A 26,066-nucleotide genomic window follows, 5' to 3' on the forward strand; every position below is an offset into this window, starting at 1 on the left:
TTATTAAAGATAAGCTATTTTGCCAAAAGACTTAAGTAGCACCATGAATCTGTCTTTTTTCAGGTGATTGCTAATGCTATAAAATAAAGTGTGTAAAATGACACCTCCATTACGTGTTGGAGTGATTATTGGTAACGTTACTCTGATGAGCTACAGAGCATCCACTGGTCAGACTATGATAGAAGAGGGACTCTGACAATTCAGGGATATTATGATGTTTCATTCATCCATAGGTATATCTTCTACTCTATGGAAGCAAATGTATTTAAAGTGACAAGCTAAAACGATTAGATAAAAGCTTGGGTCAATACCCATGATTTGCCCTATTTAAATTGTGAAGCGCGTCCACAGCACCGCGAAATCGCGAATACAAGGGTCCTTGGAATCCACAATCTACGTCCCTACCGCATTGAAGTTTACGTTTTAAATTGTTAAGGTATGGGTTATGGTTACGTACGCGTTATGGGTAGGGGTTCATGTTAGGGTTAGGCTTTAGAGTAGGGACGTCCAAAGGAATCGGTAAGCACTAACCTGAATACAAGCGCAGTCCCGTTGAAATCGTGAGTGCGTCACCCATGCGTGCGCGTTCGCGAGCACTTCATAGATCTATCATTAACCGGATACTACTTGAGATAGCGGAGGTTCCAGGACGACTAGCTCCGAGAAAAAGCCTCTGTCATCTAAAACGTGTTTGCCGAGCATTGTAATGTATCACCTGATCTTTTAACCGGCCTTGTTGCTGCCTTCGACAGGAAAACGTGATACACGTGTTTATTTTATGGGAATAAGCTATATGGAATGAGCAATAACTCATGATGCACGAGCTGCTGCTTGAAAGCATAGGAAGCTTGCTATATGGCTAACGTTAGCTAGCTAGGAACGGGTAATTTATAGTAAATACACAGTGCTCTATATTGAATCAACATGGCACACAATATTATAACGCAAATTGGACAACTCTGTAATTATCTCCAAGACCCGATTCATGTAGCACGGTTTCAGCAGATTTGCGGTGTGAGCGGGACGTTTTCAAGGAACCCAGCAGAGACCGAAGAAGTGGAGCGAGCTCGCTTGCACAACAACAGCATTAGCCATCTCCAGGGTGAAAATGAGAAATGTACTGTCAACGGAGGTGAAGGGGAGAAAACCAAGAGTCTTCGGCAGAGAAAAGTCACCTCGCCGGGGAACAGTTTGAAACAGGAAGGAGTAGACAATTATTCTCAGAACGGGTCAGTGGTCACTCCTGCGGGGAAAACGGCCGGGCACATCGGGAGCGGTTGCCGCCTCGCAAGATCCAGTGATGTCGGGGTACGGGACCTCAAAGAAAACGGGTCCAGGGTGGAATGCACCTCTGAGTCACCTGATGAACGGATTAGTGAGGACCCCAGTTCTAAGACTACTGTCAAGCCGCTGCGCAAAAATTCCCTGACAGGTGATGTGGGCCAGGAGTTTTTAATCGAGAACAAGTTTTTGTACTACCTGTTCACCTTAGGAACTGAGCTGGGCAACGAGCTGTTTTACATCACTTTCTTCCCGTTCATCATATGGAACGTGGACGCTTACGTAAGCCGGCGACTGATCGCCATCTGGGTTTGGGTCATGTACCTTGGCCAGAGCACCAAGGATGTCATTCGGTTGTCCAGGCCAGCCTCACCGCCCGTGGTCAAGGTGGAGATGTTCTACAACTCTGAGTACAGTATGCCCTCTACACACGCCATGTCAGGCACGGCCATTCCATTCTCACTGTTACTGCTGACCTATGGCCGCTGGGAGGTAAAGTGTTGCTGTGTTATTGTTTTCAGTTAGGAGGAGGAAGTATCAATGCACAGTTTGATCAAATTGCTTCCCCACTTGGCAGTGTTTTCATGGAACTGGCAGCTATTGAGGGAAAACATCAAGTTTCAACATCAAGTTCCTCTTAGTCACCCCACTATAAGTGGTGTCATCAACTTGTTACAGTTGTAAGGGTCAAATTTCCTCAAGGCTGCTTCAGCTGACAGTCATGCAAATATGAAGCCCTTGTTCTATGGATTTGTTTATTAATGTTACTGTCACTTGTGAAGTGTAATTTTTTGGGGGACAAAACATTGAACTTCAATCTCCCCCAAGCAGCCTAGCTACACTAAGGGTTAATTATACAATTATATCATAGAGTTATACAGTGTCTCAGACATGATTCCTTTCAGTGTGCAGTTGCAGAAGCTATTGCATTATTCCCACAGTCAGTGCTCATTTTTATAGTCTTTTGTAAGCCCCTGGCCTTATTACTCATTGTCTCATACCAAATCATCATGAAGCGTGAAAGAGCCAAAGGAAAGAAAGTCGTGCTTCATGGCTCCACTGTCATTACCTTGACAGTGCACTGCCTTCTTCCCCTACACTGCCTGTAGGCTACATCCCTCCTATACATTCCCTGTTTCCTTGCACAGTATGCAAATGTTGACATAATAGTCTGTAAGGTTTACATATACAGCTGGCCATATGGTTCCTACTCTTATTATTACTTTTAATTTACCAGGTTAGCTGATAGAGAACATACTCTTACTTACAGCAATGTTGGGAAAAGAGTTGCAGAGTTTGACCTACTCCTTCTGGCAGCCGAGTTCTAAAGAGCTCTGCTGGAGAATCATTTCAGAGGCGACAATGATGCTGTTTGAATCATGCCATGAGTGCAGGGGAGGGATTGATGTATGTGCACTGCTCACGGTCTGTTTGCCTGGAGATAAGAGAGGAACTAAGCCTCCTGCAGGTCATCAGATAAGCCATTCACATCTTTTGCCTCAGCACTAGAGTTATGCCACGGGCCCAGCCATTGTGTTGTTTCAGATTTGACTCAAAAAGACAGTCCTCTCAACATTATAGGCCTATCATGCTCTTTCATTAGGCTGTTTTTGTATCGTCCTTACAGTTCTCTCTCTGACTTGCTCTGGCATGCCGTAGTCTTCATGCGGAATGCCTGCCGCTGACTTGCCTGAGCAGAGCAAGTATTTGGGATGTGCTGCAGACCCCCTCCCAACACAGTCTTTCCGGCCCTGCACGAGTAATTAGAGCCAGATGTCTCTCTGTATGAAGAAGCTGGCAGTGAGAGGACAGCCAGAGGGAGAGGCAACCAAGGTCCTCTGTGGGACAGATCTAATACATGGAGAAAAACATTTCCCTGGCAATAGGCTGCTACAGGCCTGGTCGGGAGGACAACCATTCAAACCATGTTTACAGATGTGACCTTTTATTTTGGCTGTGTTGATATAACACAGAATGCTGCTGTAGACTTTGCACTGACAATCCAGTCCCGTCTCTGTCAGCATCTCAACTGAGTAATGTAGGGATCCACCACCACCAAGTGATCACAGAGCTACAAGCCCAGCAGAGATCCTTCTCAATGACAAGCGGCCAGTGAACCACAAGCTGCACACAGCATAGTGCTGTACACACACCACCTCCATAAATGTTTGCATGACTTAGCCACAGTATGACCACACACCAGAGCATAAGAGGTCTGTCAGTGGGCTTCCAAGCCAAACGAGCATGTTAACATGGATGTGGACCTGTGGGGCCCCTCAACAGATAGTCCATGTGTTGACAGGGCTGTTTGGACAGTCTTCCACCACAAGGCTTGTGATTTCATCAACCCCCTGCTCTCTGCTCCCACAGAAACACTGACCTCAGGACAGTTTAGGAGGGCAGGCAGTAGGGCAGCAGGCTATGTGTGTGGCCTGGCTTTGTGTCTACTACACACACAAATGAGCTTTTCCTCTCCTTCTTTCGCTCTCTGTTCCCCTAGTGTTTCCCCTAGTGTTTCTCAGTCTCTTGTGTGTAAAGCCTTCAGAGAGGCATTGTTCACTGGATGGACTAATTACCTTTCATTTGACACTGAAATCTCCAACCATATGTGTGTTCAGTTCTGCAGAGGAACCAGTAGTGTGCTGTGAATCCAGTATGATGATGTGTGTGTTGCGGCAAGTTTAGGCTCCACTCTGGTTAATTAAGTCATCATCTTGATTTCCCCTCAAGGTTTCAGTCCCAGATGAGTGGGAGGAAGGACAACCGGGGGAGGTTACAGGGATTCTGTGCAAACCTCAGCAGTCCTCTACCTCTATCTCTCTCTTTTTATGGACCAAGTGCACTCCATCTGATAAGAAAATTACTCAAGTGGCATGCTGTATAGAAAAATGCATAATCCTCGTGTGACTGAACGATGTGTGTTTCGCCCCCCTTCTTTTGAGTACTAGCCCAAAGGTCTGTCAAATCAATTTCAATGAGCACTGCTGAGAAGTGTATATATGCCTATATATCACGTTTCAAACTCATTCCACAGAGGGCTGAGTGTACGTGTTTTTGCTTCTCCCTTGTACTTACTCACTGATTAGTAAGGAACCCCTCACTTGGTTGTCTAGGTCTTAATTCAAAGGAAAAAAAACAAAACCATGCGTTTGATATCCCTGCTATAGATCAGGGGTTGACGTATTCTATTGAAGTATAATTTCATCCATGCTTTCTCCTTCCTCATCCCTCTCTTACTCTCTCTCTCTACAGTACCCCTTCATGTTTGGGTTCACTCTGGCAATGTGCTGGTGTGTGCTGGTCTGCATAAGCCGCATCTACATGGGTATGCACTCCATCCTGGTAAGTCTACCTTACTTCACATATTTGTGGTGGTACCTGCCGTTTACACTAATATCAACCAGGCTGTCAACTAGAGGTTGGCCGATTAATTAGTGCCGATTTTCAAGGTTTCATAACAATCGGTAATCGGCCTTTTTGGATGCCGATTACATTGCAATCCATGAGGAAACTGCGTGGCAGGCTGACCACCTGTTATGCAAGTGCAGTGTCAAAAGGACCTTGTGGCTGCAAGGAGCCAAGTTAAGTTGCTAGTTAGCATTAAACTTATAAAAAAAACAATCAATCTTCAGATAGTCATTAGTTAACTACGCATGGTTGATGATATTACTAGGTTAACTAGCTTAACCTGCGTTGCATATAATCAATGCGGTGCCTTTTAATTTATCATTGAATCACAGCCTACTTAAACTTCGCCAAACGGGTGATGATTTAACAAAAGTGCATTTGCAAAAAAGCACAATCGTTGCACAAATGTACCTAATCATAAACATCAATGCCTTTCTTAAAATCATTACACAGAAGTATATATTTTTTTAAACCTACATATTTAGTTAAAAGAAATTCATGTTAGCAGGCAATATTAACTAGGGAAATTGTGTCACTTCTCTTGCGTTCAGTGCAAGCAGAGTCAGGGTATATGCAACAGATTGGGCAGCCTGGCTCGTTGCGAACTGTGAACTAATTTGCCAGAATTTTAGAAAATTATGAAATAACATTGAAGGCTGTGCAATGTAACAGCAATATGGGGTTGACACCCATTCGATAAAATACGGAACGGTTCCGTATTTCACTGAAAGAATAAACGTTTTGTTTTCAAAATGATAGTTTCCGGATTTGACCATATTAATGACCAATGGCTCGTATTTCTGTGTTTATTATATTATAATTAAGTCTATGATTTGATATTTGATAGAGCAGTCTGACTGAGCGGTGGTAGGCAGCAGCATGCTCGTATGCATTCATTCAAACAGCACTTTACTGCGTTTGCCAGCAGCTCTTAGCAACGCTTGAAGCACAGCGCTGTTTATGACTTCAAGCCTATCAACTCCCGAGATTAGGTTGGCAATACTAAAGTGCCTATAAGAACATCCAATAGTCAAAGGTATATGAAATACAAATGGTATAGAGAGAAATAGTCGACGCGTCATAATTCCTATAATAACTACAACCTAAAACTTCTTAACTGAGAATATTGAAGAACTGGGAATATTGAACCACCAGTTTTCATATGTTCCCATGTTCTGAGCAAGGAACTTAAACGTTAGCTTTTTTACATGGCACATATTGCACTTTTACTTTCTTCTCCAACACTGTTTTGCATTATTTAAATCAAATTGAACATGTTTCATGATTTAATTCAGACTAAATACATTTTATTTATGTATTATATTAAGTTAAAATAAGTGTTTATTCAGTATTGTTGTAATTGTCATTATTACAAATATCTATATAAAAATCGTCCGATTATTCGGCATCGGCTTTTTTTGGTCCTCCGATTTAATCGGCATCGGCGCAGAAAAATCAGAATCGGTCGACCTCTACTGTCAACCACTCAGCTAGTTGATTCAGGACTGTTCACTGCTGGCATGTCTTGAAAGCACTTGAATTTGATACCTAACCTATGTGAAACAGTATCTAAACCGTAATGTCACCTTGTCCTGAGCTTTGTGTCAGGCGCTGGCTCTACTCTAGTGTCTTCTCCCGGACTGCCTGTAGGTTATAGACACCTCAGTAGAGGCCTGTATAGGACAGTTACAACACTGCAAAAAAGGATGATTTCTTTGGGAGGGGAGAGCATAGTGATTCTGCAGTAGATCAAATGATTATAGGCATTTTAGGGAAGAGAGGGCTTATCAGATACAAAGCTGGTGGTCTGGTAAGCCGGAAGAGGGGTTCTGACCCCCACATGGCAGGCAACATGTTGGTCTATGGAAGTGGTCTCTCTATACCACATACCCACAAAGGCTGGTGCTGGTGGCCCTCAACTACTTCCAGCTAGAAGTTGGGACAACATGAGAGAGGTTGTTGTTGGTAATTTAACATATTCTAGGTTACTCCTCTATGATCATAGGGACTATCACCAATCTCCAATAACAGGAACCAGTGGAGAAATAACTAGTCCCAGCACCAGAAAGATACTAAAATAAATGCATTGGATTGAAACAGTGGCTTACTATGGGATGCATTCAGGCACAGTTTATAAACACTACTCCACTCTGTGTCATCTACCACACAACTCCATGGGCATCCTGGCAGACTGTAAATGACTGTACAGTAGACTTGTTTAGTCTGACTGCCACTGGGCTTTAGGGAAATGTGAACATTACAGATTTATATTTGCCTTCGTGTAGTGCCTTGAGGTCTACAGTGCAGACCCATCTGTCCTATAAGCGGCAATGCTGTCGTCAGGGTGTGAGAAGAGTATTTTTTTAATTTCACCTTTATTTAACCAGGTAGGCAAGTTGAGAACAAGTTCTCATTTACAATTGCGACTGGCCAAGATAAAGCAAAGCAGTTCGACACATACAACAACACAGAGTTACACATGGAGTAAAAACATACAGTCAATAATACAGTAGAAAAATAAATAAATAAGTATATACAATGTGAGCAAGTGAGGTGAGATAAGGGAGGTAAAGGCAAAAAAAAAGGCCATGGTGGCGAAGTAAATACAATATAGCAAGTAAAACACTGGAATGGTAGATTTGAGTGGAAGAATGTGCAAAGTAAAGATAGAAATAATGGGGTGCAAAGGAGCTAAATAAATAAATAAATACAGTAGGGGAAGAGTAGTTGTTTGGGCTAAACTATAGATGGGCTATGTACAGGTGCAGTAATCTGTGAGCTGCTCTGACAGCTGGTGCTTAAAGCTAGTGAGGGAGATAAGTGTTTCCAGTTTCAGAGATTTTTGTAGTTCATTCCAGTCATTGGCAGCAGAAAACTGGAAGGAGAGGCGGCCGAAAGGAAGAATTGGTTTTTGGGGTGACCAGAGAGATATACCTGCTGGCGCGCGTGCTACAGGTGGGTACTGCTATGGTGACCAGCGAGCTGAGATAAGGGGGACTTTACCTAGCAGGGTCTTGTAGATGACCTGGAGCCAGTGGGTTTGGCGACGAGTATGAAGCGAGGGCCAGCCAACGAGAGCGTACAGGTCGCAGTGGTGGGTAGTATATGGGGCTTTGGTGACAAAACGGATGGCACTGTGATAGACTGCATCCAATTTATTGAGTAGGGTATTGGAGGCTATTTTGTAAATGACATCGTCGAGGATCGGTAGGATGGTCAGTTTTACAAGGGTATGTTTGGTAGCATGAGTGAAGGATGCTTTGTTGCGAAATAGGAAGGCAATTCTATATTTAACTTTGGATTGGAGATGTTTGATGTGAGTCTGGAAGGAGAGTTTACAGTCTAACCAGACACCTAGGTATTTGTAGTTGTCCACATATTCTAAGTCAGAACCGCCCAGAGTAGTGATGTTGGACGGGCGGGCAGGTGCAGTCAGCGATCGGTTGAAGAGCATGCATTTAGTTTTACTTGTATTTAAGAGCAATTGGAGGCCACGGAAGGAGAGTTGAGTTGTATGGCATTGAAGCTCATCTGGATGGTTGTTAACAGTGTCCAAAGAAGGGCCAGAAGTATACAGAATGGTGTCATCTGCGTAGAGGTGGGTCAGAGACTCACCAGCAGCAAGAGCGACATCATTGATGTATACAGAGAAGAGAGTCGGTCCAAGAATTGAACCCTGTGGCACCCCCAGAGACTGCCAGAGGGCCGGACAACAGGCCCTCCGATTTGACACACTGAACTCTATCAGAGAAATAGTTGGTGAACCAGGCGAGGCAATCATTTGAGAAACCAAGGCTATCGAGTCTGCCGATGAGGATGTGGTGATTGACGGAGTCGAAAGCCTTGGCCAGGTCAATGAATACGGCTGCACAGTATTGTTTCTTATCGATGGCGGTTAGGATATCGTTTAGGCCCTTGAGCGTGGCTGAGGTGCACCCATGACCAGCTCTGAAACCAGATTGCATAGCGGAGAAGGTATGGTGGGATTTGGAATGGTCGGTAATCTGTTTGTTGACTTGGCTTTCGAAGACCTTAGAAAGGCAGGGTAGGATAGATATAGGTCTGTAGCAGTTTGGGTCAAGAGTGTCCCCCCCTTTGAAGAGGGGGATGACTGCAGCTGCTTTCCAATCTTTGGGAATCTCAGACGACACGAAAGACAGGTTGAACAGGCTAGTAATAGGGGTTGCAACAATTTCGGCAGATCATTTTAGAAAGAAAGGGTCCAGATTGTCTAGCCCGGCTGATTTGTAGGGGTCCAGATTTTGCAGCTCTTTCAGAACATCAGCTGACTGGATTTGGGAGAAGGAGAAATGGGGAAGGCTTGGGCGAGTTGCTGTGGGGGGTGCAGTGCTGTTGACCGGGGTAGGGGTAGCCAGGTGGAAAGCATGGCCAGCCGTAGAAAAATGCTTATTGAAATTCTCAATTATAGTGGATTTATCAGTGGTGACAGTTTTTCCTGTCCTCAGTGCAGTTGGCAGCTGGGAGGACGTGTTCTTATTCTCCATGGACTTTACAGTGTCCCAGAACTTTTTGGAGTTTGTGTTGCAGGAAGCAAATTTCTGCTTAAAAGCTAGCCTTGGCTTTTCTAACTGCCTGTGTATATTGGTTTCTAGCTTCCCTGAAAAGTTGCACATCACGGGGGCTTTTCGACGCTAATGCAGAACGCCATAGGATGTTTTTGTGTTGGTTAAGGGCAGTCAGGTCTGGAGAGAACCAAGGGTTATATCTGTTCCTGGTTCTAAATTTCTTGAATGGGGCATGATTATTTAAGATGGTGAGGAAGGCATTTAAAAAAAATAAAAATAATAATAACCAGGCATCCTCTACTGACGGGATGAGATCAATATCCTTCCAGGATACCCCGGCCAGGTCGATTAGAAAGGCCTGCTCGCTGAAGTGTTTCAGGGAGCGTTTGACAGGGATGAGTGGAGGTCGTTTGACCGCTGACCCATTACGGATGCAGGCAATGAGGCAGTGATCGCTGAGATCTTGGTTGAAAACAGCAGAGGTGTATTTAGAGGGCAAGTTGGTTAGGATGATATCTATGAGGGTGCCCGTGTTTACGGCTTTGGGGTGGTACCTGGTAGGTTCATTGATAATTTGTGTGAGATTGAGGGCATCAAGCTTAGATTGTAGGATGGCTGGGGAGTTAAGCATGTTCCAGTTTAGGTCGCCTAGCAGCACGAGCTCTGAAGATAGATGGGGGGCAATCAGTTCACATATGGTGTCCAGAGCACAGCTGGGGGCTGTATGAGTATTTATCCTGAAACTTTCTTTGAAGAAGAAAGTAAAGGCCATTTTTAGTATTTTCTCCAACCTTTTTATCCCAACATGTTTTTTTCTCTTATGTAATAGAACACACAGCTCAGATGTGGCAGGCAGGCAGTAGGCCCATCTGGAGAGTCAGACTAGTAGCTATGAGGCATGCTGTCTGTCCTAATATGGACCTGCCTGTTGGCCTCCATTTCTACATCTAAGCACCAGGGATACAGAACTGTGCATGTTTGACTCAGTGGCTGTTTGTGAGTGAGAGTGTCTGTGTTTTTCAGAACGTGTGCGTTTGTTTCCACAGCTCCAATTAAGTCCCAAGGGGTGATGTTGTTGTCGCTTACTGGTATGATGTCATTGGCCTGGTTGGCTGCAGTGTTGCGTTTGACTGCCGGTCGCATGGGCAACCGTTGCTTTGGTGATGCCTGTATCATGTCTCAGGGAGTTGACTGATGGACTGATACAGTGCAGTCAACTAGGCACAGGCAAGGGAGTTAGTAGTTACCCAGCCCCAGGCAGTAACCCTGTGTAGCCTCTCTCCTCCTTCTCTATAGCTTCACTGACCCCCTCATGTACACTGTTGATCTGTGTCTCTCTGTACAGGACATGGGGGGGGGCTTGTTTCCAGCTCATATAACCCTTTAATGGCTAACGCTGTTAATGGGGCTAAATGTTGTGTCTGGGGGACATTATATCAGAAACTGTATTCTGGGGTCTGCTGGAGTGTAGAACATCCATTTGTGGTCTCTGACCACTGCCAGGCTTCACTGCTTAATGTGTTCTGTATCAACTTAAAATCTTATCTCGCTCAATGAATACGCTTCCCCCTCTTTTCCTACACAGGAATGGTTTGAAATGTAGCTAAAGGAATTAGCGTAGATATGCCAGCACCATCTTCTCCACCATCTGAGAGGCTAACAAAGGCTGATCCGCCAGGCCTGTCTCTCATTAAGCTGGGAATATACGGTCATTGGAACTAATGAGGCTTGATAGCTGATCCTATTAAGTCATTTAGGATCTAAGAGGTAATACAAGAGACCAGGAGTTGTCTATTCTCTATCCTCCTCCCAAGCTTTCAGTAATGGTAGGCAATGTAGGACCTATGTCATAAATGATTCTGTGGGTTGTATGCCACAGTTCACGGTATTTCTCTCTATAGGCTTTATGAGTGCTGGTTTGGCTGGGGTTGGAGTGAGCACTGAGTAGCACTAGATTAATGCTAGTGTAGTGTCAGCACAAGCTACATTTTCAGGGTGTCTGAGTTTAGCCTAGTTGGACCAATGGAGACAACGGTTGGGACAGACTAGTGATAGCATTCACAATGAGAGACTAATTCTTAATGATTAAAAGAGAAAAGGTGATAAAACATTACAAGGGCATTGATAAGGATATAAACTCGTGACCCCACCTATGGAATATTTCCTGCTACTTTTATTTTTGTTGACTTCAGTTAACAGTCAAACTTTGGACCAGAGGAGCCAAAGACTCCCATTTTCTCCTAGCCTGGTACTGAGGCATGCCTGGTAAAGCCTTCACTGTCATTGACATTGAAGGATATTGTGATTTATTTTTAAGTCCCTGCATTTGAAATTAATACAGTGTAATATAATCAATCTTGAATAATACAGATATTGAACTTGTATGGACAAGTTCCCCCTTCACTTCCGACATTCAATTCGGTATTGATACTTATTATTGGTACATAGGTTACTGTGAGAGGCTGTAACAGGTTTTCAGTTAGCCGGGCCAAAAAACGAACAAAAGAAAAGCCGAGAAATAAAACTGTTGCCGGCCAAAATGACTGGGAGAAAAAAAATCCCATTCCAAAATAATGCTTTTTATTCATTAATGGAAATACATTTCACCGTCATGTTTATCGGACTATAGGTTCACTTGCAATTTGTGGTATTAAATTGGTCTGTGTGTATTTTCGTTAGTCATCATGATTCTTATTTATCCAACACAACTATCACACATACACAGCATACAGAGCCTATTTGGAGCTGGATTTCTCCTGCATCTCCTCAGCTGGTTGCTGCTGGAGTAAAACATGTGCTTTTATAAGACCATTAATTGCACAACAATTCTAAATGTAATAGTGTGTTAAAAACAGTTGGTGCACGATTAAAAATAGCTATTTTTCCCCCCCTTCTCAACTTGTAATTGAAGCGCGTCTCCCATTCACCATTCAAGTGTAGGCAACAGGCTATTAGCACATCACCCATCCCTTTACAATGTGAGCTGGAGGCAGTATACATTTTTAAAACCGGTTACTTAATGGTTTGAAACCTGAATGTTCTATTTCATGTTATGAGGCATGTCTTACCTCACTTCAAAGTAACCTATAGGCAAAATCCGACAATGGAAACATGGAGGCAATTATTTTATAAAGACTTCATAGGCTTCATAGTGACTTCATAGTGAGTTTAAAGTTTGGGGAAACAAACAATTTATCCTACCATTAATACCGTTCTGCATGCCAGTTATGATTTTCAAATGCGCATTTTCGTGGAACAATTTAACTTCATTAATAACGCTTTCGTTTCTCAAAATCATTGTCAACTGGTTACTCTAAAAATCTGAATGAAAATGATAACCTAAAAGTAAACTAATGAGAGATCACCAGCATCTGCCATATGGACACATTGATACACGGTAATGATTGGCGGCTAAAGAAATGAGCGCATGGAACTCATAGCCTACAGGCCAATGCAGCAGTAGGCCTACCATTGCTCTTTCACACTGAGGATTGGTGATTATGGAAGAGTAGATTGTTGGAAAGAAAAAAGCTTAAAAAAAGCTTATGCATTAGATGCATTACCATTATCTAAATGTGATTATAATTCTGGGCACCGTGGGTGGACCCTACTGGGTTATGCAGCCAATGCATATGGGTCTGGTAAATTTCTCAAATGGCGGTAAATTAAAATCTTCCCGGTCATGTTGTCCGGCGCCACATTTTCCTAACAGAAACCCTGTCAGTAGTGGAAATAGAAGCTGGTCTGAAAGTGCTTCTTAGAGCTATTTCACTGTGTACCTCTGGCCTATCTCGCCTCTGGAGCTCTGAAAGTCCCTTTGATTGTAACATGTGGCCTTGCAGTGATTTTACCACTTGAGGTCACACAGAGAGGCTGCCAAGTGCAAACACGTGAACGTGGAATGACTTTGACATGGCTGTAGTAGACACGTGTAGGCAAGGGTGGGTTAATGACTGACAGCATGGCGAGCGGGGTAGAGGTAGGATGATCTATGCCCACTGGGCACAGATGACATTTCAACATCTATTTTTTATTTAATTTTGGTTGAGTTGTCAGCTAATGTGAAATCAACAACAAAAAATGTCGCCATGTCATTGGATTTAGGTTCAAAGTGGTGTGAAAAGACGAAATATCCTTATGTTGAGGACTTTTTGCAAATCCAATCAGTTTTCCACGTTGAGTCAATGTACAATTCTTTTGTAGAAATTACATGGAAACAATATTGATTCAACCAGTTTTTGTCCAGTGGGTGGAGTGTAAATAGTTAACTGTCCTGAGCCCTATACTATGAATCGGATACTGTATGAGGAGTTAGTGAGGTAGCTTTGTTCCCCAGCTAGCACGTTTGGTTCCTTGGAAGTTGTGGGAATGTACGTTTTTTTATTTCCCATTGGTTCTGGGAACGAAGGCATACGCTTCCTAACCTGTAAAACTGAAAGTTGTTTAAATGTTCTGAGAACGGAATTGAAAACTTTGCATGTTCTGGGAACATTTATTTTTAGGTTGTAGGGAGGTTCTGAGAATGTTTTACTCTGGTTCCTGAAGTTTTCCTGGGAGGTTTTATTAACGCTCTGAAAACAGAAATTGTGAGATTCAAACCTATAGTCTTCTGTTCTCTATCCATTAAATTAGTCCACTGTGCCACCAGGATGGGGATTGCACCACCAAGATGGAGCTAGCATGCATGTTTTTTGACACATACAAACTGTTCATTTTAGTCTATTCTAACAGACCCCATTTCAAAGGAAAGCACTCATTAAGGTCAGGTGAGGCCATTTACTGGGCATGGCTAAAACACCTGAACACACTTAACAAAATGGAGGAGAGAGAGGGTTTTGTTGATGCTGAGAACGGAATGTATGTTTTTAAATGACATTTTTAAAACATTCTCTGAACATTAGTAAAGTTTTCTTGTGGAACGTTTTCTTAATGTTCTCAGAACAATTTGAGAACATGACTAAATAAAACCATGAGGAACCTGTAGGAAACGTTATGCGGAAGTACTGAAATTCCCACAGAAGAACATTGTTTCTTAACGTTCTCTGAACTGTTTGAGAACGTTCCCAATGGCAAACCTGTTCCTCGAACATTACCAACATTGAAATGAATTTGAACTTTTAGGATACGTTCTGTTAAAGTAATGAAATGCCAAGAAAATCAAATTTTCTTAAATGTGCTGAGAATGTTCCAAAGCCAAGAAATGATCCTGCACCGTTGTATGCAAAATAACCATAGGACAACCACACTCTCACCAAGCTCTAAGAAACTGGCTGGGTCAACTCTGAGTTCAACTTGGGATAACCGGTCATACGAAAGTTGCTCACCTTTTAGCCAGGTAAGTTTCTATGGCAACGAATCCTTCAGAACTGACCTGCTCTGCGGCAGGCTAACTCACTGCTAACTCTACTTACACCGAATGAAATAACTGAGCAAATGAAATCAGATTCCCCTCCCTCTTGCAAAGATTGCGTCATCATCCCCTTCATTTCAGGAAGACGATTAAATCAGAGACGGAAGCGTACGCAAGACATCCCACTCCCTCTTTTTTTTCCTGGTTCAAATACAGTCAATGAAATACGCAGACCAGACCCAGCTGCTAATGCTTTGGTGCCTATGGAAGAGCCACCCCATTAAGCAGACCAGAACTTACCTATTTTTTCCAATGGTAAACAGCTTGAGTGGGACATCTTCATTTATCCACCATCTTTGATTAAATATATACTTTTTTTGTGTTAGATATTTTAATATGACTATTTCTACCACATTACACCTTTAGTAATGACAGGATGCAATTGAAAGTTCACTGACAGTAAAACCTTTGTATGACTTTATCAAATAATTGTATGGATAGGAGTGGGGGGGGAAGGTGGTTGTGCATTGATAAGCACACCAAAGACGGCATTAACGATACGTAATAAATGAATGACGGCACTTCTAATAGCTTATTTCATACCATAGCCTGCTGAATTTGCAAGATAACTTTTCTTTCATGTTGATTGCTGGAAAAAATGAAACTGTGACACTAACTAGACCATCGATTGATGGTTATGCATTGTTTCAATTAATAGTTTGGCCATGTGTGACATGCACGGGCAGTAACAAGCCAGCTTGAGTTAGCAGCAACTGCATGATCAATATCCACCTTCGTAGTATGGATGAAGCCTGAGTTGGAATGTGAAGCTAACTGAAGCTGGCTAACTTTATAAAAGTCTGAGTAGATCTAGCTTCTGTCGTAGTTTAACCCTCTGGTTACTGAACCGTAGGTAGATAAGAGGTGTTTCACCATGGTTAAAGTGAAAATCAAATGTAGATTATAGCACTGTCTCACATATATGTAGTTGGACCCTGCTGATACGTTCCCCATACTTTCCCAGGAAAATAATCACTGTAGAGAATGAGCTTTATTGGACATGAGTCACATTAGGCTGTTTGTGTGCATAGTCTTTGTTCGGTGGCCTCCATGGAATCGCACACTAAATGATAAAGTGATCTGGAACGTCAACTTCACTAAAACACACACATGAGCACAGGCTACTCGGTTAAACAGAGTAGCCTGCTTCATGACCCCTGGCCTGATTCTTTTCAGAATGGTGGGTTGTTCTCCTCAGCCAGTACTTTTTTTGCACAACATGTCACACCACCATTTTATGGTCCTCGCTACTTTTTGGCCCATCCATCCCCCTTCGGAGGACAATTGAAATTAAAATAAAAGGTTTTTACAGATATTTTGTTACATATACATTATTCAAAGACTTCACATATATGGTACTTTTATACACAGTATTACATGGTAGGAAAACAGTTTGATATACACATCCAGTGAAAACATGGGATCTTTAGTGACCACAGAGTTGGGACACTCGTTTAAGGTCCCACCTTCTTCAATTTTATTGAGGAACATTCCATTGTTAATTAGTACTTCAACATTATTAAAATGAAATTAATATTGTAAAAGTGTATGATATAAAGTGAAGGTCAAGAATATGATATTACTATTAGAATGAAACACTAGTAGGGAAACTAAGAAGGTTGCTCTGTCAAATAGAATTACTCCTCTGTGCTTGGAATGGAACCCCTTATGCTAGCTAGCTAGCTCATTTTAGATAAGAATAGGGAAAGTTAGCTACTAGGAAGGACAACTTACCCTTTTGCCAAAAACTTTTGTCATTTCTTAATGTTATGCATTTTTAATGACGTTTGCAATTCTTGTTCCTGTATGTATTTATATTGTTATTTGGTCCTCAAACTTGAACTCGAGATATGCCATTTCGAAAATTAGGCATTTCCCACAAACCGGCATCACACTCCCTCAACTGATTGGTCGGGTAGGCAGACCTTCTGACTTTGTTGCTGTGACAACCCCATGTCTTCCTCTATTGTGTCAATTTCAAATAAAAAAAACTCGGGTTAAGCAAGACTTGAAAATCTGTCATACATTACTCACATGATTAAAGCATTGTTAAGATTATATGCGTTTATTAAGGAGTGCTGTCTGTATAATGTATACTTTGCTAAGTTGTTGATGTTGTTTTTTCTAGGACATCATTGCTGGCTTCCTGTACAGCCTCCTGATCCTGGTGGTATTCCAGCCAGCGCTGGACCTGATTGACAACTTCAACCTGACATACCGCTACGCCCCCCTCATCATCATCTCCCTGCACCTGGGCATGGGCCTCTTCTCCTTCACCCTGGACACCTGGAGCACCTCGCGGGGCGATACAGCTCAAATCCTGGGCACTGGCGCTGGCGTGGCCCTAGCCTCCCACCTTAACCACTACCTTGGCGTGATGCCCGACCCCCCGCTGGACCAGCTGCCCCTATCCCCCCCGGCTCTCAACGCCGCCCTGCTGGCCGTAGCCATGCTGAGGATGTGCCTGGGCGTCCTGGTGCTGCTGGCCATCAGGGCCCTCATGAAGGCCATCACCATCCCTCTGGCCTGCCGTATCTCTGGCATCCCCAGTGGAGACGTAAGGAAGGCCCGGCAGCACATGGAGGTGGAGCTGCCCTACAGGTACATTGTGTACAGCACGGTGGGCTTCAGCACCCTCTTCCTGGTGCCCCAGCTCTTCACCTACCTGCAGCTGTCCTGATGAGAGAGCCCTGTGGATGCCCCAGTCCCCTGTCCTCACCCCTGCTCATCTAAAACCAAGCCCTTAGGAACATGGGAAATTCACACCTTACATATCCTGTACATCCACCCCCTATACCACTAACCTTTGGCCCTGCCAGTTCTAATGACAGAAACCTCTTATCAGGGAACTCCTATAGACTGATTTGACAGGATGTCAGCACTGATTACTAAATCCTATTCGCTTTATCTTACTTCAATTTCTTTTTGTCAATCAGAATTTGACCTCTTATCTTAATTTCCCATTTTATGGTCTCAATTTGAATGGAAATGCACTCATGATTTTGGGCATCAGAGCAAGTTATGGATCAACCAGACTAATAATTTTCTCTCTCTTATTAGTCACCCCTTCCCCAACCGTACATACATTGTCTATCCTGAGTATTTATTTAAAATACTTTCTCTGCTTTTTTGTACTTGGGAGAAAATAAGGATTCAATTCTAATCTGATAAATTCAGCCTGCGTCCTGGTTGTGTTCTCTTATCTATTTTTCTAAAGGGCTCTTTTTATCTATTATTATTGAAGATGATCGGTTGAGGTTTGAATATATAGATTTGTACTGATGAGAGAAAAGCCATGACTGGGGCTGGGCACATGTGATGCAGCGGTGTCACTGTGGGATATATAGAGGACAGGACATTAGCCCTATAAGTCAGATGGTTAAAAGTGGGATTGTTTTGAGCGTCAGGAGGACTTGGCTCAGACACACAGTGAGGAACTTCCTGTTTTATAGGAGGGGATGCACCTGACTGCACGGAATCACTTCCTGCGGGTCTCGTGTTTGGAGGGGCCAAGGGAGGATTAGAGGAGATAACACCAACCCCAACTCTTACCTCAGTGTTCTTACTATATCTCTTTCCAGAAGTGACCAAGGCTTCCACTGCTTTAATGTGGTATATAGTATAGGTATACTATCATAGTATTGTAAATTGTCTGGCTAATTGATTTGTTTGTTTTTGATTGTTTTTAACAAAAAAAGAGTGCTGACCGGAAGATTGCCAGCAGTTTCCCACTAGCAGAGAAAAGACTGAAAGGACTGGAGCCCGTTGCTGTGCTGATCACACTGATATAGATATACTGTAGATACATCCATTATTGGAAAAACAATATTGTTCCTGGACCAACTGTCAAACAACAGAACTGTATCTTATCTTGGCCCACAGGGGCAGAGGCTTGATAAGAAAGCTAAACTGTACATCCTAGTGTGGTTATGGAATACATATGATATATAGATGTCTATAGTACTGTCCTAATAGAAACCCAGCTAGCACATTTTGTTCCTTGTAAGTGGTGGGAACGTATGTTTTTGGGAACGAAGCCATATGTTTCCTGACTGTTAAAACGGAAGTTTTTTTTAAACATTCTGAGAACAGAAGTGAAAATTTTGCCTGTTCTGGGAACTTTTATTTTTAGGTTGCATGGAGGTTCTGAAAACGTTTTACTCTGGTTCCTTGAAAGTTTTCCTGGGAGGTTTTATTAATGCTCTGAGAACAGAAATTATATGCTATTTTGAGTTTTTTTAATAACTTCCTTAACAATGCTAGCTTGTAGTGGGTTAACTTTTTTTAAACTCCAAGCATAGATAGGACACATGGAAAGGAATATCCTGAGGCATTAATCATGCAAATACATTTTTATTTTGACCACATTAGTGAGATTCAAACCTATAATGTTCTGTTCTCTATCCATGGACTTAGTCACTGCGCCACCAGGATGGAGCTAGTATGCCTTTTTCTTTTGTATATAAAGCTATTCATTTTAGTCTATTCAAACAGACCCCATTTCAAAGGAAACAAGCATTAATTAAGATCAGGTGTGGCCAATTAGTGGGTGCAACCAACACACCTGAGCAAACTTAACAAGATGGAGGATAGAGACAGTTTTGTTGATGCTGAAAACGGAATGTATGTTTTTTAATAACATTCTTAGAACGTTCTCTGAATGTTTTCTTGTGGTTTTTATGTAAAGTTTTCTTAACGTTCTCGGAACAATTTGAGAACGTGACTTTAAATAGAACAATGAGGAAACTTGTAGAAAATGTTATGCTGAAGTACTGAAATTCCCACAGAAGAACATTGTTTCTTAATGTTCTCTGAACTATTTGAGAACATTCCCAATGTCAAACCAGTTGCAGAACATTCCTAGAACATTACCAACATTATAATTAAATGTAACCATGTTTGAACTCTTAGGAAACGTTCTGTTAAAGTAATGAAATACTAAGAGAATAACTTTTTTTGTCAACTTATTTAAATGTGCTGTGAATGTTCCTAAGCCAATCAACTATCCTGCACCATTCCCAGAAAGTTGTGGGAAGGTTGTATGCAAAATAACCATAGGACAACCACGCTCTCACCAAGCTCTAAGAAACGTAGGGGATCTCAGAATTTTATGTGCTATCTGGGAATGCACTGTTTCCGCAATGCACTGTTGTCCTGTCCATTTGCTGATCTGTCTGTGTCTTACTGGCCACTGTTGACTGGAAGCGCTCAGGAGACAGCTATGTTGTGGCCTTGTCTTACGTGTGCGAGTTTGTTTTATTTGTGCTTGTCTCCTTCCATTTCAGTGAGAAGGTAGGTCATTTTTGTGGTTATGCTGAACAGACAGTACAGGGCTCTGATATGATAATAAACTTGGACTAAAATAGAGCACATCATTCTGATCCTCTAATAAACAGTGTGGTTGGACCTAGACTGTCAGTTAATTTAGCACTACCATTTTATCTTGGCCAGGAAGTCTCCCTGCAGATTGAGGATCGATGCAGATAACTCAAGTTTCAAGTGTTATTAGTTGTATGTGCGGGATACGCATGGTATACATCGTCTATCAAAATGCTTACTTGCATGTGTGTTCCTTCTCGACAATGCAACAATAAGAAAACATAAGATTACGAGCATAAAGTAAACAGCAGTAGAGTATGTATATTTTTTTAGCATAAGTATCATATAGGAAGGTATAATTTGTAGTCCAATATTTACGTGTGTATTGGGGGGGGGGGGTTGGCAACTTCCTGATGCTGATTACAGTAGTTATTTCTATACTGAATGCCTCCGAATTCTGAAGTGAATCTTAATCAGAAACTATTTTAAATAAATATTTTAAATAAATGTAAGAAATTATATGGTTAACTGTTGGGTTGTGTTATCAATGTCTTATTTCAAAGCATTTAGTTTCAACATGAAAATGTGACGTTTTTCAAGATACTCCCAATGACTTTCCATTTGGATGGTGATTTGATCACTGTTTCTTTTCAACTTTTCTACCAAATGAAAAGGGTTCAGTGATGTAGCTGTACTGTAGCTTTAGTAGAACTCTGTTCTTACTACCCTAGTGCCTTTTACCGTGTTTCAGGAAGGAGTTGTAACCTTTCATGTTTTTTGTAGCCATTGAACTGGAGTGTGGTGAGAGACATGTAAAAAAAAGTGTTGTTGGGTTCAACCTATTTCAATTCCATTTTAATTATATTAAAAACTGTGCGTTTGCCTTTGCACTTGTAACTGCAGATTAGGTTGATTGTCATTACTACTTTAGTACTTTGTTCAAACAGCAGATGTTTGAAACAGTTATCCATGTTTTTCACTGTTACTTGTTTCCCTTTTGCTTCTCATTTTAATTTGAAGCATTTGGTCCTTAGTTCTTAATTTGTCAAACTGCATTATATAAGATATTTGCATGACCAAATCTTAGATGCAGTATTTGTGATGATTTTTGACATGGCTACAACAAATGTCCATGTCAAATTGCTTGTTTTACAGAATCATCTTTTTATAGACCAAATAAATATTTATATTGAACTGTATTTAATATTAGAAATATTCGTGAAACTGAGATTTATATGTGTCCGCCGGAAAATCTCTTGATGATTCAGTTATTTGTTTGATCAAATGTTATTTGAAATGACCATTTTATGCAGTTTTGACATGGTAGGTCATTATTTTACAACCTAAAAAAATGTGTATGTCCATTTTAATGGTTGGGTTCAATCTATGATGAGGATGTTCATTATATGAGGCTCTGATCTGTCAGACTGTATGAGTGAATTAATCAAAATAATCTAGTGAGCTAATCAAAACAAAGTGACTGTCCACTCCAGTCCATTTTTAACAATTTCAATAAAGCGATGTAATTTTTGGTCACTTAGTGTCTGTGTGGTTTCACTTTGAAATGGCTCTAGTTTTTACCATGTTGAAGGGTCTTTCTTTTGTGTCCTTTCTCTGCATTACCTCAGCCCTGTTGGTTCTGTATATTATGTAGACGTGGTGAGGTATGTGTTTTTCTAAGCACTGAAGACATGCAGCAAAGTTTCCAATATGTGCTGCCAAGGTTGTCAGGAACAGTGAAAACATGCTTCAACCACTGGCCCAAGATAAAATATATTTTCTTCTGCAGTGAGGCATGTTGATGCAAGCGAAGCATGTGGGACTTGGTCAACCTTGCTGAATGTTTTGGAACACTTGCTGTACCTTGCCTGCAGTGCTTACACACTCACACTGCACTAGCAGCCAGCTAGGCCACCTGCTACGAGCCAGCCTCACAGCAGTCCACAGTTCACCAGCAGTATGCGATCACGCAACCAAGGGAGGGAGGGCCGGGGTCACAGATTGACAGTAGGATAGCACCTAGGCTGTATAATATGGGAAACCCTCATCTGATATCCAGAACTGCACAATACTTAGACTTGTAGTGAGGGGAGGATGGCTCATAATGAATGGAATGGTATCAAACACATGGAAAATCAGGTGTTTAATGTGTTTGAGACCAATCCATTAATTCCCTTCCAACCATTACTATAAAGTGACACCAGCCACAACTGACACACACCACCTCTGTTTCTATTTCACCAGGCAGCTAGAGGAACAACAATAAAAGTGCCTCACAACGGCCTTTTTTCTTCTTTGGTTTGCTCAAACATTAACTTACTCACCAAATGACTTCTTACAATTGTGTGTGTGCATGTGTGTTTATGTGTGCCTGTATGACTCTCACACTTGCTTGTCCCTTAAAGATTCGTAGGGCACTCCACCCATGTGGTAGCTCTTAATTAATTCAGCCATCCACCTTTCCTGTCTAGAAATGTGTAAAATGTTATTTGAACATTTGTTGGGGGGGGGGGGTCTGTGAACAGTTTAAAAGTATTGTTAAATGTATATAAACGTGTACAAAGACAAGATGTATAGCAAAAGCTCACATTGTGTTTTTTTTTTACATCATTATCAGAACTAGTATTCATTGTATTTGTTGGTTGAGTTTATTGTATCAAAACTGGTAAACAGCAGAGGCAACCAGATTGCAGGGGTCTACTCCCACCAGGTGGCCAAGTCCATGAAGATCACACCTAAGCCTGTCACTAGATCGCCACAGAAATGTCAGTGGGAGAAGATGGAGCGAGATGGATTTTGGCTGACATTCTGCAAATGTTCTCATCGATAAAACATTTGATCTCCATACAGTTTTCTGTTTCCAAAACTAGAATCTGTAACAAACAGAATGGACTGCGTTTTGTAGAACTTACCTTTCGCCAAAATTGTAAAAAACGACATTGTTTAGATGGAGTGCAAGATCAAATTGAGTTATTGCACACGCGCACTTCACAGAGTAGGCGTTCCCTAACATATTTTTTTAACTAACCCAAGATAGAGCAGAGCCTGTTTCCAATGGTAGCAAATTAATCATAGTGCGCAGACCAAATAATGAGAAGGGCAGAGCTAAGCACGAGCTAGTGAGATCCTGTTGGCGTGCTCTAGCATTTATTTGCATATTTTCGCTAAGGAATGCCTACTCTGTGAAGTGCGCGTGCAATATTCATTACAATATTTTGAAACTTGGCAAAGGGTAAAGTCTACAAAACGCAGTCCACTCTGTTTGTTACAGATTCTAGTTTTGTAAACAGAAAACTGTATGGAGATCAAATGTTCAATCGATGAGACAATTTGCAGAATGTCTGATAAAATCTCACACCATCGTCTCCCACTGCCAGCCGCTGGGTTTCCTCTCCTCTCAGGGACTGAAAAAGCCAACCGGATGCTTCACATTTATAAATCCGGTGAAATATCTATCTGTGGCGACACCGTGTCACAATGTGCTCATGAAAATCAGAACCTGTCTATTGTAAAAGGTTGTGTCAATCGAATCTAGTATCAGGATAAAATGTGATTCAAAGTCACCGAATATACTTTAAGTATTTTTATTTAACATAAGCGATAAATGGTAAATGCAATTTTCGTATATACGGGTTCACTGTATCACCACGCAGGGTAAAGCAGAGAACTGACTGAAATAGTACAGACATCTTATTTTATACTGTGACAGATGTAGTTCCAACTTTAGAGTTGGCCTGTCACAGTAGAGGCTTAGCGTGGTTGGTCCCAGCCTCACAGCACACAGGATCCAGATATCCGGCTTTTCTGCAGTCACGCTATGTTTTGTGATTAACATGTCCTATTTCTATAAGGCATATATTATTGTTAAAAAGATAACAAAACCATCCTTCACAATCCCTCTTTTTACACCCCTTGCGGGTATAAATACTAAGAAAAAGTTACCATCACGTTCAATGATCAAGACACACATACCAGGTTGTAGTTAAACCCGGGAACTTTAAACCCTTAAAGACCATTCAGAACACAGCTCTAGTTTATTGGTGTTTTTATGATTCCCCCTTTTGACACCCGCCAGGGTGTCACTCACCAAAAACAACATTATTAATTTTATAAAACAATATTGATATTAGGAAACACATTATTGATATTAGAAAACACAGAGTAAAACATTATAAACCATCTGGTCCTCCCTGCTACACCTATCCTGTACCAGGTGGGCTCCTTGCCACCCAGGAACTTTAAACCTTCATATAAGGGAGGACAACATGTATGTTAGTTTCATCACGCTGTTGTTTGTTAACTTCTGTCATTCCACAACCTCACCCACAGCAAACCAGGGGTCATCCTCAGTCAGCCCCATTTTTCTCCGGAAGTTAGACTCAGTGTCAGCATCTCCTTCCGGAGCCTCAAGCAATGGCATCATACCTGAAGCCCGTGCCACATCTGTAATAGATTTCTTCAAACAGGGTATGATGCAAGCAGCACAGCACATCAGCATAAGGAATACAACAACGAGGGTCAGAAACCCAGTAACCATCAATGCAGTGTACTTACCGAACCAGCCACCCAACCAGGAGAACAGTCCACTCTCCTCCACTCCAGCCAAGCATTCATTTCCACAGATAGTTTATCTAGACCACTTAGAGCTTTTGAAATGCTTCCATCAGGGCTGGTGTTATTAGGGATGAAAGTACAGCATTGTTCCCCAAACATTTTACAGACCCCTCCCTGACTGGCAAGGAGCATGTCCAAAGCTAGCCTATTCTGCCTGGAAGTTCTAGAGGTAGCCTCCAATTGTTCAGCCATACCTGTGAGTGCAGTGTGGGTGTAATTAACAAATCTCTGCTGATTATAATAGATATAATTTATCCAGGAGGTTTGTCTAGCATCAACAATTGCTGGACCGATAAAGGGTAACAGATGCCATAAACCATCATTTCTGCTCAAGGCTTGGAATTCCTGTGGGACACCTACCGGCACCCCCAACAGGTTGGTGTGGATGTTGTCCACCCCCCCAGTCCACGGTGCACTACGTATCTGTCTCCTAATGGATGGGTCACGTGCATGCCCCCCTGTGTGGATCCTAGAAGTTGGTTAGCTGTAACTTCAATAATGGTTAATGGTATTATCAGACTGGCTAAGGCGCATATACCCTGCCAATCGCCTTTAAGAATAGGTGTTAAGGCCCTGTTTGGTCCACATATCCAATCCAACAGCAACGCCTCTAGTTTGATTCAGTCCTTCTACCGGCCAGGTAGCATTAATGGTTACATTACTAATGCAATCAGCTTCAGGGAGCCGCCCATAGTCTATACCCCTACCTGTACCAGTGATACAGCTGTACTTTCCCCCATATGCCTTAACACCCCACGGGGCCTTCTGGGGAGGAAATTCTGGGAACACAAGACTCAAAGCTCGACACAGGGTTGAGTTAGGTTTAACATGATAAAATCCCTTCAGTATACACATCCAACCTTCCCCGTTACCTAGAGCAAATGGGTGTGTTGCCAGAACAGGCCTGGCATGACCACAAATAACACAGTCCTTCCTGTTAAGTGTCTTAGCTGTGTAGCGCATGTATGCCAGCCACATATTTTCCTTTCCTTCATATCCTGTTTCAGTGCCTAATTGATCACTCTCCGTAATATATTTTACATGAATTACCTGTACTGGGTTCAATATTTTGGTTGGTGGATTTGGAGTTGGACCTGGAGTGGTGGAACCGTTCGACTGTTCCTGTCCGGTGGGAGCTGGTGGCGGTTTTGGCAGTACTGCTATGGCAAACATTCCCATCGTGTCAGCCCCGTTTCTTTCCAAACCTAGGGTATAGGCACCTGCATCGGAGAGCTTGATGGATTGGATGGTTAGTAGGATTTCATCACCTTTACAGGGTTGTTGCATACTACTTGCCCCTCCCCACACTATGGACATCCTATCTACTTTGGAGACATCCCCTATACTGTATGGGTAACCTCTTCTCCATTCCCACATTTGGCCCACGTTAGCTATCATGTAATCCCAATATGGACATCCTCCCTGATTGCAAAGATACGTTGGCTCCCTCTTATAGGATGATGTCAGTACCAAACATTTTGGGTCATTCTTTCTAGTTCCACAGATAT

At 42.2% G+C, this 26,066-nt stretch overlaps 1 protein-coding gene across 1 annotated transcript; it reads left to right on the plus strand.

Moving 5' to 3' along the window:
- Positions 1-599: 599 nt before the first annotated feature.
- Positions 600-21,480, plus strand: sgpp1 (sphingosine-1-phosphate phosphatase 1). The gene is made up of 3 exons (XM_039009572.1): positions 600-1,773; positions 4,534-4,623; positions 16,754-21,480. The coding sequence occupies exons 1-3, from the start codon at positions 925-927 to the stop codon at positions 17,303-17,305; spliced, it is 1,491 nt and encodes a 496-aa protein (XP_038865500.1). The 5' UTR covers positions 600-924; the 3' UTR covers positions 17,306-21,480.
- The last annotated feature ends 4,586 nt before the right edge of the window (positions 21,481-26,066 follow it).

This window comes from Salvelinus namaycush, chromosome 15 (genome assembly GCF_016432855.1).
Source record: "Salvelinus namaycush isolate Seneca chromosome 15, SaNama_1.0, whole genome shotgun sequence".
NCBI classification, from domain to species: domain Eukaryota; kingdom Metazoa; phylum Chordata; class Actinopteri; order Salmoniformes; family Salmonidae; genus Salvelinus; species Salvelinus namaycush.

Coding starts and splice junctions, on each gene's coding strand:
- sgpp1 (XM_039009572.1), top strand. CDS start 925: ATGGCACACAATATTATAACGCAAATTGGACAACTCTGTAATTATCTC. Junction 1,774..4,533: donor TGACCTATGGCCGCTGGGAG/GTAAAGTGTTGC, acceptor CTCTCTCTACAG/TACCCCTTCATGTTTGGGTT. Junction 4,624..16,753: donor TGGGTATGCACTCCATCCTG/GTAAGTCTACCT, acceptor TGTTTTTTCTAG/GACATCATTGCTGGCTTCCT.